The sequence below is a fragment of the Notamacropus eugenii genome, chromosome 2, assembly GCF_028372415.1.
Source record: "Notamacropus eugenii isolate mMacEug1 chromosome 2, mMacEug1.pri_v2, whole genome shotgun sequence".
NCBI classification, from domain to species: Eukaryota; Metazoa; Chordata; class Mammalia; order Diprotodontia; family Macropodidae; genus Notamacropus; species Notamacropus eugenii.
This window is the reverse complement of record NC_092873.1, coordinates 274,747,699-274,762,588: the sequence shown is the minus strand read 5'-3', so window position 1 is coordinate 274,762,588 and position 14,890 is coordinate 274,747,699. Positions and strand designations below refer to the sequence as shown.

Below are 14,890 nucleotides of genomic sequence, written 5' to 3'. Positions count from 1 at the left end.
ATATACACACTTACATGATGGCACTTTGCTTCTTGTATAGCTATTAAATATTTCAAGTATATTTGTGTGCATTTATATGGGGATAAACACACAATTACACACGTATTATAGGACCAGATTTTAAACACCATGAGAACATATCTTCACATTTTTCTGTTACCTAACATAGTACTTTACACACAGTAGGCAATTAATAAGTTCTGAACGAATAAATGACAGGACAATGACATACATGGAATCTAAAAGAATAAGGCCTAACCCAAACTATACACTGTAACCCTGTAAACTATCTAAATTCTGAAACATTAATTACATCGTTCCAATATTAGGGGGCAGAGGCAAGCAGAGCATAATGAGAAGTCTGTTTATTAGTTTTAAAAGTTTTTTTGTACTAAGAACTCTGCAGATTGGCTTACCAAAATGTACTATTAATTCTCTGTGGATTGGTAATTAGGAAGTGAGCTGTTAGTCGAGAAGGAGAACCAGAGTAAGAATTCATCACAACAACACTGCTTCTTTACACAAGCAATCAATCAAGCATTTAGTAATTGCATCTCACCCAACCACTATGCTAGGTACTGGAGAGACGATGACAAAGCAGCACAGTCCCTGACTTTCTGGAGCTTGTATTCTAATGGAGAGACAGCATGTAAATTTTGGAGAAAAAAATCTCCTACAGAAGGAGACATTTGACTGAATCTTAAAGGAAGCCAAAGATTCCAAAGGTAGGTGAAAGAAGCAACAGAATTTTAGGAGGAGGATGTGACTCTAGCCTATCCAAGAAGCATGGAGATCTGAACTACAAGATCACATATGGACCAATAAGGAGGCCTCTAAAGCCTAACATGTAAGAAGACTGAAAAGGGAGGAGGGGGCCATATTGTGAAGAAATTCAAGTGCTAAAGAAAAGAGTTAATATTTGACTCCAGGCAGTCAGTGATGTTAATTTATTGAACAGGGAAGTGACATGCCCAGATGTGAAGTTTAGGAAAATCATTTTGCCAGCTGTATGGAATATGGATTGGAAAGCGGAAAGACATGAGGTAGGAAGAACAACTAGGAGGTCATTGGAATAGTCCAGGCCAGAGATAATTAGGGTCTAAAAGAGGATGGTGGTTGTGTAAGTAGAGAGAAAGGGGTGTAATCCGACAAATATTGTAGACGTACAAACAACAAGATTTGGTAACTAATTATATATGGGGCAAGTGAAAGAGGATTTGAAAATGACACTGATATTGAGAACCTTTATGATTAGAAGGCAGCTACCTGGTACAACAGAACTAAGCCTGGAGTCAGGAAGACCCGAATTCAAATCTGATCTCAGTCATGAAGTGTTGTTGTTGTTGGTGGTGGTGGTGGTCCTTCTTTCTTGAAGAGGACCAATGACATCAGGAGAGTGATATCTTGACTTGCAAGTGAATTGAATTTCAGTGAAACAGAGTTGAGGAGTCATCAGCCTCACTCTTAGCAGCTGTGTGACCCAAGGAAAGTCAGTTAACCTCTGTCTTTATCAATTTCCCAGACTGCAAAATGTGAATAATAACAAGGCCCAGCTCACAGCGTTTTTGTGATGATCAAATGAGATAATGCTGTAAAGTGCTTAACACTATCGTTAGCACAAAGCAGGCCCTTAATAAATGATTGTCCTCCCCCCCTTGAAAAGATGGCTATGCCTTCAACAGTAATATGGACGTTCATATACAGATTGAGGAGGGGGAGAGGTTGGAAAGAGATAATGACTTCTTTTTTTAGTCATGCTGAGTTTGAGATTTTTCCAAGACAAATAGTTTGAAATGATCAATAGTTAGATGGTGATATTGGACAGTGATTGAGAAGGACTAAAACTGGATACATAATTTGGGTAGTCATGGGAATAGAAATGATTACAGAATCTATGGAACTGATGAGTTGCCAAGGGCAAAAGTGTAGAGAAAGGAGAAAAGAAAGCCAAGGACAGCATTTGGGGAACACCCATAGTTAGCTTCAGTGACATGAATGATAATCAGCCTATTCAAGAAGACTGAAGAAGAGAAGTCAGACATACAAGAGAAGCACCAAAAAAGAACAATTTCATGGAAATCTAGAAGATCAAGATGAAAGATCAGGAAGTATAAGGACTGAGAAAATGTCAATAGATTTGTAGATTAAGAAATCATTAGCAAGTTTGGAGAGAGCAGTTTCAGTTGAATGATGAACCAAAAAGCAAGACTGCAGAAGGTTTAGAAGAAAGAAAGAAAAAGAAATGGAACGAATGACTGTACACAGCTTTTTCAAGGATGAGAAAGGAATGATAAAGAACAGGCACACATTTGGAACCGGCTCTATGATAACACGATTTTATGGAAATATCCCTTAATTATATCCAAGTCATTTTGCACTAACCACACACATCTTGGTTACTTTATAATTTAGTCCTGAAAAGGGACTCACTCATTTGGAAGGAACAGCCTGTATCGCATACTAAGGTACCATCACTATGGCAACAATATTTTCCAAACCAGAAACTGGGACAAATGATATTCCTTTTGAAAAAAAGTCACTGAAAGTGTACTTTCTTTTCTGAAATTGTAACTGTTCATGAAGGTTCAGGACTTAGAGATGACACGGAATATATTTTATACCTGGGAATTCAGTGTGGGCTGATCAACAAGAGAGGGAAATATCTAAGGAAACAACTAATATCAATTCTCATCTCACATACATTCCTCTATAAAGTAGAACAGTAGCAACAGCAGCAGCAGCAATAGTAGTAGTTATCAGCTCACACTGACATACAAACATTACCTCAGTGGATCTTTACAATAGCCCTGGAAGGTTATGTGCTGTTATTATCCCCAATTTACAGATGAGGAGGAAACTTAGATAGAGGTTAAGTGAGTTGGCTGGGTCACATGACTAGTGAGCATCTAGGGAAGGATTTGAATTCAGGTCTTCTTGCTCCAGGTCCAGCATCCTTTCCACCCAGTCATTTAACTGCTTTACCACAAGCTGGCTTTCTGGTTTATCAACTGTAAGTTGTGGACCAAGAACAAATCCCCCAGATCCTAACTACCATTGGGTGAACAGATAAAATCAAGTTCACAAGCCAATCAAACTAAGAATTAGAGTCTTACCTGAGGGCATCACACTGTTAGGTCCAGTCTGCATAAGCAGCTAACCTCTTTGCTGACTGCCTCTCAATGTCATTAGCCATTGTGCAATATCGTACTCTTCACACCAACACACATATACACAAACATATCTACAGATAGCTAAATACTTAGGATCAAGTCACTCAGCATCTCTGACATTCGGTTTCCTTATTTATAAAAAGGTGACACTAATATGTTCATTGCCTACTTCACAAGGGACCAAATGGGAACATGGATTTGAAAGTCAATGAAGATGCTTTAAAGCACTATTTGAATTTTAGGAATTACTGCCTATAAAAGGAAGTTATGCTCTGCTTTGAAGATCTGGGAACTGTACTCAGAACTGAAACAGTTGAAAAACTGAACTTTGATTTTAAAGGGCTAGAAACATGTTAACATTGTGGGAAAAAAGCATCAATCAAAGAGCAAGCATTTATTAAGTGCCTAATCTGTGTTATATACTGAACAATGTACTGGAGAATAAAAAGACAGAAATTAAATACTCCCTGCCTTCAAGAAGATTACATTCTGTGGGCATAGGGGTAGACAACATAGACACAACAAACAAGTATCTGAGTAAATATATATGAAAACTAAATTCGTGGTAATTTTTTTGGGGAGAGGAAGTAGAATTTACACCAGTATCTAAGTTTATAATGAAAGACCTCATGGAACCCAAGCTAAGATCAGAAGAACACTAGGGATGCTGAGGGGCAAAGGGGAGGAAGGGGTAAATTTCAGGCAGAGGACATAGTGAAAAAGGTTGTAGGTAAAGGATGGAACATTGTGTGACAAGAAGATAAAGAAGGCCAGTTTGGATAAACCAAAGAATCTAAGAAGAAGGGGAATACATAAAACAGTCAGAAAAGCTAGGTTAGTGTCAGACTATGAGGGGTTTTAAGCAACTAAGGAGTTTGCATTTGATTCTAGAAAAACATGTGCTTTTAGCTTTATGACTTTGGCAGCTGTGTGCAGGATGGGCTGGAAAGGATAGAGACGAGGTAAGAAGACCAGTTAGGATGGGAAATTATAACTTGAAGTTGCTTAGTTACTGAAGAAGCAAATTGGACAGCAGCTAACAAAATGTTAAGAATTCAGGAGTGTGTCTGTAAAACTCGCCATCAATAAATCAAACAGCATTTAGTAAGCCCCTTTTACATGCCAAGCACTGTGCTAAATGCTAGGGATTCAAATAATTGCAAAAAGAGTAGCTGTCCTCAAGGAGCTTACATTCCATTGGAAGAGACATCATTTATATAAACAGAGACATACAGAGTAGATGTAAGAGTCTCAAAGAACACACTTGAGCAGGGGAGAAGTAAGTAAATTTGAAGAGAGACACTAAAACACATCTCTACATGATGTGTTTTTGTAAACTGCTTAGATTGCTTTTTTCTGGAGTAGGGCTACTACTCACAAATTATATTTTCTTTTAAATACATGAGTAGTGTGTGTCTGTATTTTATTCTTTGAGTAGTTTGCTAAGGCTAAGACAATCAAGCCTTGCTTGCCTCAGACCTACCACCAGCATGTCAAAGGAAAATGGAGAATGGGGTTCAGTCAATAAACCTTTATTAATCAATCTCCCAGGCACTAGGAATACACAGAAAAGCAAAAGACAGAATGAAAGGAACATTAAGCACACCAAAAGAAAGTGAAAAGGGGGGAGGTGTGATAAAGTACAGGGGATAAAGTACAGAACAATCGTTCTTAATTTTAGTGTGTTCCCTCTATTAATTGTTCCCTATTTGTCCTATATAGGGCGACTAGCCGGCAAGAAAGATAGAATGCCAGGCCCATCTGGCCTCAGATACTTACTAGCTGTGTGACCCTGGGCAAGTCCTTAAACCTGTTTGCCTCAGTTTCCTCATCTGTAAAGTGAACTGGAGAAGGAAATAGCAAACTACTCCAGTATTTTTGGTGAGAAAACTCCAAAATGGGGTGACAAGGAGTCAGATACAATTAACAACAAAAAACCTCATCTTCTACAAGAAGCCTTTCCCATCTCCACTAAATTCTAGTGCCTTTCCTCTCTTAATTATTTTCTTTTTTATCAGCTATATATAGAGAGAGAGAGTTTGTTTACACATAGTTGTTGTTTTGTCCTTCCTTTTCTAAGAGGACCAAAGACACCATGGATGTCTCAACTTGCCTGTGAATTGGATTTAATTAAGTGAGGCACAAAGTCCTCAATCTCACTCTCTCATCCACAGTCATCGAAGTCCAGGGGTAGGATAAGAGTCAAAAAGAATGGTGACAGTCAGAAATACAGTGAAAGACTTCTGTATCTTCAATTTCTGACCAAGTTCCAAGAGATTCAAAGCACCTGCAGCTAATGCCTTCCTGGCCCTTGGAACAAATTGTTCTCATTCATCCACTCCACTAGAGGAAGTCTTCACATCCTTGGGGTAGACATCCCCTTAACTAGGGATGGGTTTGAAGCCTGTCAGTTACCCTCAACCTGTCTGCCAAGACGGTTTTCCCAGGATGTAGATGCTGTGCATGCTACAACTTCTTGGAACCACAGGTGAGAGTTAAGTGCCAACTACATACCAAAGGTGGATGAGCAGCTCTGAAAAGGATGCAGCAAGCCCTCACACCTGAGGTTCTAGTCCTCCTTGAACACCACACACACCCATTTGTTACATTTTTCTTTGCTAGTTGTCTCTCTCATTAGATTGCCAGTTAGCTCCTTCAGGGCTAGAAGTATATTAAGCCTCTTTTTTGTATTCCTGGTGCTTGGCATAATGTCTGATACATAGCAGGCACTTAATAAAAGATGTTTTTGATGGACTGGTATAAATTGGACAAAGTGAGCACTGAGATCCTTCATATTCTAAAATTCTATGATCCTGTGAATACCGGAAGAACAGAATGAAGGGATTTATGGAAGGGCTCCATTTGAGACTAAGTAAAGAGTCACTAAAGAAGTACCCCAGAGAAATGGGTAGGGCTTGTAGGCTGAACTATATTCTATATTAATTAAATTCCATTAATCTTCACTGATAGGAGAGGTGAACAGATTGCCCTTTGGGAGGGAGCCATCGAAGGGGAAGGAAAAGGAAGCACAACTCCAGAATATCCAGCAATTAATATGTAACCCTCAGCTAGACTATATAGTTTTAAGGAAGAAAGTAATTAAAAACCTTGGGAAAAGTTGTATTTCTTCCTTGGAAATATCTAAGTGATGAGTCATGAGAGAATAAACCTAGAGAAATAGGGGATCAAGTAACTTCAAATTAGTTTAGATCGGATGTCTTCATTTTGTAAACTCTCTATATCCAGTGGACTGGGTGTTTTTGCTTGTTTTGTTTTTTGAGGAATGAATTGGTTGGTTTTCTCTTAGCAAACATTCTCTAAAATGCAATCCAACCTTATCTTGGCTTATTTAAGAAATGCTTTTCTCATACCTTACTAAGCTTAGACAGGAGAAAGAACATGCCTCTGAAGGGTTACTGGGTGGGGCTGATAGCAACAGCCAGATAATAGCAACTGATTTCCCAAGAACTGGGGAGCTGGAGAAGAGAAAGTGAGAATCCAGGAAGAAAAAGGTTAGAACCAGCTGTAGGTATTAGATATTTCTGACTTGTGCAATTCACTTATCTTACCTACACCTCAGAATCACAATAATTGAAGAGCTGGAAGGGATGGCAGTAACCATTTATCCCAGAACTGCACAACCTACAGCCAGAGGGCCACATATGGCTGTTGGGCACACCAAAGGATTTCAGGTGGCCCATGAAAAAAGTAGAGGATTTTTCCTATATATTTTTCACAGGCACCTAAAATCCTTCAGTATGTCACAGGTTGTGCAGACCTGATTTAGCCCAAGCAACACATGAAAGGAATTCCATTATAATACATCTTTCCATGACCATCCCAGCTGGAGCAACCTTATCTTCCTTGAATTTCCTGTATCAATCTCTTTGAATTCACTTATGTACTTAGTCATATACTAACTTGCATTCTAGTTATTTACATATTTCTTAGTCCATATAATACAATTACTGTATTGTAAGCTACAGTCTGTGACTAGTTTTATCTCTGAATCTTCAATATTAGCATAGGGCCTTGTATATTTTTTATCAGACCTGTGATTTCCTCTGAGTAGGGAGCCAGAAGTACTAAGGAATTCCTTCTACCAATACATATTCTTTTCTCCATGACTTTCCTTTTTTTTTCTTTTCATATTAGTCATGTTATAAAAAAGAATTAGAACCAATGGGAGAAACCATGAGAAAGCAGCAAAAGAGAGAAAGAGCAAATAGTATACTTCAATCTACATTCAGGCTCCATAGTTCTTTCTCTGGATGTGGATAGCATTTTCCCTCATGTATCTTTTGGAGCTGTCTTAGGTACTTGCTTGCAGAGAAGAACTAAGCATGACTTAGTTTCTTAAAGAGTTTTCTGAGGCCTTGAGAAGGTAATGATTTGCCTGGGATCAGAATCAGTATATGTCAAACTTGAATTCAGGTCTTACTAACTCTGAGGTCACTTCTCCATCCATTAAGTTCTTCTTCTACATCTGTATCACACGTGATATTGTAAAAAGAATCTTAGATTGGATACCAAACAACCTGAGACGAAAGTATGGCTCTGATACTGAATGACAGCATGTCATGTGTCTGTACCTCAGTTTCTTGACCTATGAATAAAGGTGTTAGATTAAGTGAGCTCTCTAGTCCCTTCAACTCTAGGATCTGTCATCCATAATTTTGCAATAGAATAAAATAGAAAAATAAATCTGAGTCTCGTAGTTTTTTTTTTCAACTGCAAAATGAAGTTGTTCATCTAAGTGATATCAAAGTTTCAACCTACTCTCCTTGTTGTAAAGTCATTTTTCAATCATGTCTGACTCTTCATGACGGCATTTGGGGTTTTCTTGGCAGAGATACTGGAGTGGTTTGCAATTTCCTTCTCCAGATCACTTAACACATGAGGAAACTGAGGCAAACAAGGTTGAATAACTTACCCAGGATCACAAAGCATTCTATCCACAGTGCCATCTGACTGCCCACCATCCTGTTCTAGAATTCATGATATGGAGGGTAGTTTGAGAGCCAAAGAATTTTTCACTATTTCAATTGTCCATAGAACAGGTATACTAAGCAAAGTAAGAATTTTTCTGCTCAAATGAACTGGAGTGATTGGTCTATTTGCATAGCATTTCTGATGTGTTTCATGGAATCCACAAGTACATGAAGAAATAAATGACAAAAGAGATATTTAATAACTGTGGTGGCTCCATAAAAGCTCTTAACCTTCAGACAAGGAAAGAATATTGGCTTTCTGTGTCAGTTTTCTGTCCTCAAAAACACTTCACTCTTTGTACATCAGCCAAATAAAAATCACGACTGATTAGTAGCTAGGAAGAGCAGACCCAGTTTAATCTGAGAAACAATACTGTACATCTTTTTAGTGTACCTTGTGATAGCCAAGGAATGTTCCTTTAAATGCATATGTGACATACAAAGGAGTCTCTGCCTGGAGAGGAAGGATTCCTTAATCTTTTTTGTGTGTCATGAAAACCGCTGACCATCTGGTGATGCCGAGGGACCCCTTCTATGAATAATGTTTCTTTAAATGCACAAAATACACAGTACTACAAAGGAAATCAATTGTACTGAAATCTAGTTGTCAACATTTTTTACAAAGGAAAAAAAGGAACTGGTCACATACTCCAGGTTAAAAACACCTAGCAGAGATAGGTCATTCTTCCACAATTACTTCTTGTTTCTGTGTTATATTCAGTGCTGTAAATAAAAAGCAAACTCAGATAAACTTACCATTAATATTTCACTATAAAGAACATATTCATGTACAACTGGAAGCAGTGTCTCAGAAAGGTCAAATATTCGTCTTTCAGTGGCCTTACAGCACTTGTCAATGCAGCTGGCCACACCTTTCAGGGAGTCAACCAGGTCCTCTTCTGATGCTGACCACCAGGTGTAGATTGGTCCATATTCCTTCATTTCTTCAAAATACTCTAAAAAATCACAGGCACAAACCAAAACAAAAAAGACATATATAACTTCTTAACAGACACTATAATTGAGTAGAAGCTCTTAAAAACCACAACTCAGGTACAACGTTTGAACACAAAACCTTTCCTGTTTCCATCAGCAATAATATGTGCAAACTAGCAGAGTAGAAAAACGTGCTGGGTTTAGAGTAAGGAAGACTTGGCTCAAACACTGCCTCAGATAGACATTTACTAGCTTTGTGACCCCAGGTAGGTCACCTGACCACTATGACCCTCAAGATTCCTCAACTATAAATAAAATAGGGATGATAATAGCACCTATCTCCCAGGGTTGTTTTGAGGATCAAATAAGATGTTTGTAAACTGTTTACCACAATGCTTGACATAGTAGCGGTTTAATAAATTTTCCCCCTCACTTACTCTATTTCTTCCTTCTTTCCTGCCTTATTCCCCTTCATCCTTGAGCCCACTTTACTAGAAATTTGAATCAATATTCAATATATTTTGGGTATTTTTTTATTCTAAAAAAACTATACTTCTCCAGTTTAAAAATTATGAGGATAAGAACATTCACACAACACTATTGATTAAACCCAGTTAAACATATATCTTTTGAGCATTTCCCACAGAAGTAAGGTCCTCTGATACATAGTTGGGATAGAAAGATGAAAGACAATAGAATACGTGTCTTTTAAGAGCTAACAATCTACTGAGATTTAGTGAGTTGTGTGGAGGGGGGGATATATAAGACATATACATAAGTAAGTATAATATTTTAAAATATGGTAAAAGGGGGGAAAAGCTATGCATACAAAGAATTCCAATAAAATGTATATTAGAAATTTGTCTGGAAGCACAGAGTATATGAAGAAAGGAAATATGAAATTAGAATGGAAAAAGCTGAAGTCAAATTATTCATTGCTGTTCAGATATTTTTCAGTCATATCCAACTCTTTGTGACTCCATTTGGGGTTTGCTGGGCACAGATACTGTAGTGGTTTGCCATTCTCTTTTCCAATTCATTTCACAGATGAGGAAACTGAACCAAAGAGGAATAGGTGACTTGCCCAGGGTCACACAGATAATGTCTGAGGCTAAAAATTGAACTCAGGGAGAGGAGTCTTCCTGATTCCAAGCCTAACATTCTATCCATTGCACCACCTTACCTCCCTTGAAGCCAAATTATGGCTGGTGTTAAATGTGAGACTAAGAAACTTGCATTTTACCCTATAAGCAACAGGGATGTACTGAAAAAAAGAATTTTTGTTAAACCGGTGTAGTATGTATTAATCTTATTTTTATGAATTGATGTACTATAAATTCCAGTAGAGTTTTGGTTCATTTTTATGATAAACATTAAGCTAAGAGACTGTATTGCAAAACTGTGATAGAGAATTAATTGGACTCATATTTTATTCCACTCAGTATTAATCAGTTTGATATGATTCCATAGGGGTAGTGAGTATTAATTCTGATATTAGGCCTCAGAGCTGTGAACTAAAGATTGTAAATTCACTTGCTTAATCATCGGAAGCTAACTAGAGGACCTCCTCCCTTGTTTCTCCTTGTGATGGTGATCAAGCCCAGCTTGGCAGAGGTGACGCAATGAATGACATGTCAAGTGCCACAGCTATTTTTGTTGCCCCTCCGCTCCTTGTCACACCTCTATTGCCCAACATGGGGAGAAAACCACAAGCACTTGGTCAATGGGGACCCTGTTTGCCAGTCTTTGGTCTGCCTTACTACTAGTCCACGGTTATGCTAGTCAGCATAGTCATTGGTAGAACCTCCTGAAAGGTCAAGATAGCTCTGTACATTAGCCTGTTTGTCAATCAATGGATTCTGTATTCTGTGTAGACACTTCTGGTGAGTCATGGGCAAAGTCCATCCACCAATAAGACTTTGTATTTTTAATCTGTCCTACCAGTGTTATCTGGGTATCAAGCACTATAAAACTAAGGCCCTGGAGGAAAGGGGCATATGAGATCATGAGGAAGATCTGAGGTCCACTTCATTACAGAGGGCCAGGGACTCTTTAATAAAGTGCCATTAGATCAGAGCTCTGCCTCAGTCTCTTTTATTGTAGGTTAGATCATTTTAGGATCCCACAAAACAGAGAGGTAACTATGGAGGAAATAAGACAAGGATTCAATACTGCCTCTAATACATACTGGCTAAGTGTTCCTGTGCAAGTCATTTGATTTTTCAGTACCCTAGACCAGTGGTGTCACATTCAAATAAATACGGGGCGCCTATAATCCACAGGTAAGTATTTCTCCAGGCAGCATATTGACTTAGTTTTTAAATGTTATATTATCTATGATATATTCTATTTTGATTTATTGTTAAATATTTCTCAGTTACATTGTAATCTGGTTCCAGCTGTGTTCGCAAGTACTATGAGACTCATGTGGCAGTCTGCATGTTTCACACTTCTGCTCTAAACAACAATAAAACAATAGAAGAATAAGTGCTTATACATATCATGTATCTGTAAAGGAAGTTTCTGTACCAGGAGTTCCCTATAAAATGAAATCACAGGCTCAGAAGTACCTGTTTCTCCTTCTCCTACATGTTATATATATATATATATATATATATATATATATATATATATATATATATATATATATATATATATATATATATATATATATATGTCAACCAATTTTTCCTTTAACCCGCTGACTCAGGCAAGCTAAAAACTTTAAAGGGTAAACATACAAACAGTCAATCTACAGACACACTATAAGCAAGAAGGAGTACAACGAACCAAAGGATATTTTTAATTCTGGCAAACAAACTTTTCCAAGATGCCCCCCACCATGATAATCTCCTTTGACTGAAACAAAATCAGATTTCTATTCCTTTTTCTTTCTACCTTCTAAACAATCCAGAAGGGAAATGAAGAACAGATTTCCAAATTTGATAAGAATCAAAGAGATGCCATGATATAAAAAGAGTAGGGATTTGGAATCAAAATCAGGGTTGGAATCAACTTTACCACATTCAAATGACCAGTTAACTTTGGATAAATTCCTTCCCTTCTTTGGGTCTCAGTTTCCTCATCTGTAAGATAAGAATGTGGAACTAAATGATTTTTAAAGGAAATTTTTTCTACTCTAAAACGATATTCTAAATACTTCGATGTTAAGGAAACATTTTAAGAAAAGAAATTTTCTTTAAATATGTAAAATAATGATTTCTGAGCTCCAATTTAACTCTCTCATCCACTTATTTAGTTGTCAGAGAAGAACCATGGATCTTCCTCTTCAACTAGGTTTGAGTTTAATTGCACATTTGGTCCAAAATATGTTCTCCTTAAGGTGATATTTCACTGACTCTTGTACCATTGGGCATGAAATAATTACCCTCAGGTAGATTGCTATAGTTATCCTACTCAGAGCAATTTTAGATGCTTTATTAAAAAGCAATTTGAAATTTATGACATTATTTTTAAATGAAGATTTAATTCCTTTAAAAAAAATCATGTCATATCCCCATGACGATCCTAACTATATCAAAATTTAGTTGTAAATTAGAAAGATAAAAGATAAGACAAAACAGTCCAGTATTTTTCAGTCATGTCCAACATTGAGGTTTTCTTGGCAAAAGCCGTAACTAATAAACTTACCAATGTTTCAAATTAAATCTCTAAAAACTTATTTATTTACAAACATGCAATGTCTTCAGAATCCCACATAAAAATATTTACTTCAAAAGTAAAGTTCACAAAGTATTAGTCCTATGATTCATCACGTCATGAGAGTGATATGATATGCCCAAAGACTACCTCTACAGGGTAGATGTTTTAAGAGGTTCTAGCATGCTAAAAAGCTTTGAGTGGAATCCCAGAAAAGATTATTCACTCTCTGAGAACCACCCTAGTTAAATAAGGAGAGACTCATCACCAATCTGCTGTCCTTTTAGTGATGAATTCACTGGCCATGACTAGAACACTAATCTCTAAAGAATTTAAGCTGAAGATCACTCAAAAGGTAGTGCTGAAGTACATGGGCAAATGAACAGACTGCCACACCTAAGAATAATATGTAGGAAAATCTACAAGGAAGTCATCAAAGAAATGTATACATTTTTCAAAAAAAGGATGGTCACACAGAAAGAAAATAAGAGCTAACTCATGGACAAGCTGTGTGATTGTTGTTACCCTAGCAATATGAAGAGAACTCATAAAAGTTACCTAGTATGTCAAATGGAACCCTTGGCAAAAATGGTAGAACCTTCACACGAGCTGCAATGGGTGGTTATGACATAGATGAGTTGCAATCTGCATCATTAGAGTTAATGCCACCATCAGCTAGCTCACAGGTCCATTTCAGGATTGAGTAGAATTCAAATTTTAAACGAGAAACATGCATGGACTAACCAAAGGGTGGTAACACCAAGTGATTACTCCAATGAATGCCCACTTTCTAGGTAAACAAGATGTGATTTTGAAATTTACGAAGGCTCTGCCCCACCACCATGTTCCTCCCACCTTTGTCTATGTCACCCTTTTCCTTCCACATATTTCTGTTCTCGCCTTTCACTTCTCGTCAATACTCCCTCCCTCTAAAATAACATGACAACAGTAACAAGAAGTGAGCATTTCGAAAGCACTTTAAGGGTGGCAAACAATTTCCTATATGTTATTTCATTTGATTAATATAAAAATGTAGTATGTTTTAGTTAACATTATATTCCCTATTCTAAATTATAAAGCATCTAAATGGTATATTTTTAACAAAACACATGGCCATAAAACACTCTAAATTGCCCTTAACTTTATTGTGGCAAATGATTTATTTTTTTTCTGGAATTCAATAGTTTGCTAATCAAATTAAATGTCTATACAAAATTACAGGAGAATATTTAATCTACTAAGAGATTTTGTAATCACTTTAGAATTACACAGTTATATATGCAAACAATCAATGAGTTAATTGTATATCACTTTCTTTAATCATTAAAAGAGGTCAAAAGCATATCTGCTTGGCAAAACTTTCTGACAACAAACCCTGTTATGTTTCTCTATGTATTTGAAGGTAGCAACACTACGTTTTTGTTTGTTTGTCTGCTTGAAAACTTAGGGCTATTTCACACAAATCAAATCACTCACTATTTTCTTAGGTGGGATGTGATAGGTATCTTGAGGTATTTGAAAAGCTGTCATACAGGATAAAGGAATTAGACTTTCTACTTGGCCCCAAAGGACAGAAGTAGGAGAAATGGGAAGAAATTTCAGAGAATCATAACAAAGAAAAAAATCCTTCCTAACAATTAGAGCATTCCAAAAATGGAACAAGCTGTCTCAGAAAGGAATGAGTACTGTCCAGTAATGGGCTTCATCAAGTCAGGATGAATGACCAACAGTGAGATAGGTTGTACAGGTACAGGCTAGGCTATGGGATCTTTTTCAACTTGATACTGTAATGCCTTTGAAATGACTAAGTCATTGACAAGAGTTGTTCATCTTTACTTTTATGTGTTTTACATTTCGTTTTACAATTATATATTTTATATTTCACATTCATCCTATCAGCTTTCACAGTCAGGCCCAAGCCTCTTTCCTTGGTTAAAGAATGTCTGAATTTCTCCCAGTCTCTGACCATGAAGCAGTTTGTCTCTTTGCCAAGGCCAACCCCTCTACATCTGAATTTTATCCCAACCCCTCTAATTTCCTCCAGTAGATTGCAACCTCAATCATCATCTCCCCTACCTCAGGAATTTTCAGCTTCTCTCTATCCAGCAGTGAACATTCTACTGTTTTGAAACA

The 14,890-nt window shown here is 37.2% G+C and overlaps 1 protein-coding gene across 2 annotated transcripts in view; it reads right to left on the bottom strand.

Annotated features, from left to right (window-relative positions):
• Positions 1 to 14,890, bottom strand: part of SNX7 (sorting nexin 7) — a 115,929-nt gene that overhangs the window by 62,111 nt on the left and 38,928 nt on the right. For both annotated transcript variants that reach the window (XM_072644086.1, XM_072644085.1), the window contains exon 6: positions 8,918 to 9,117. In XM_072644086.1, coding sequence (XP_072500187.1) covers positions 8,918 to 9,117 — 200 coding nt within the window. The remainder of the gene's footprint in view (positions 1 to 8,917; positions 9,118 to 14,890) is intronic.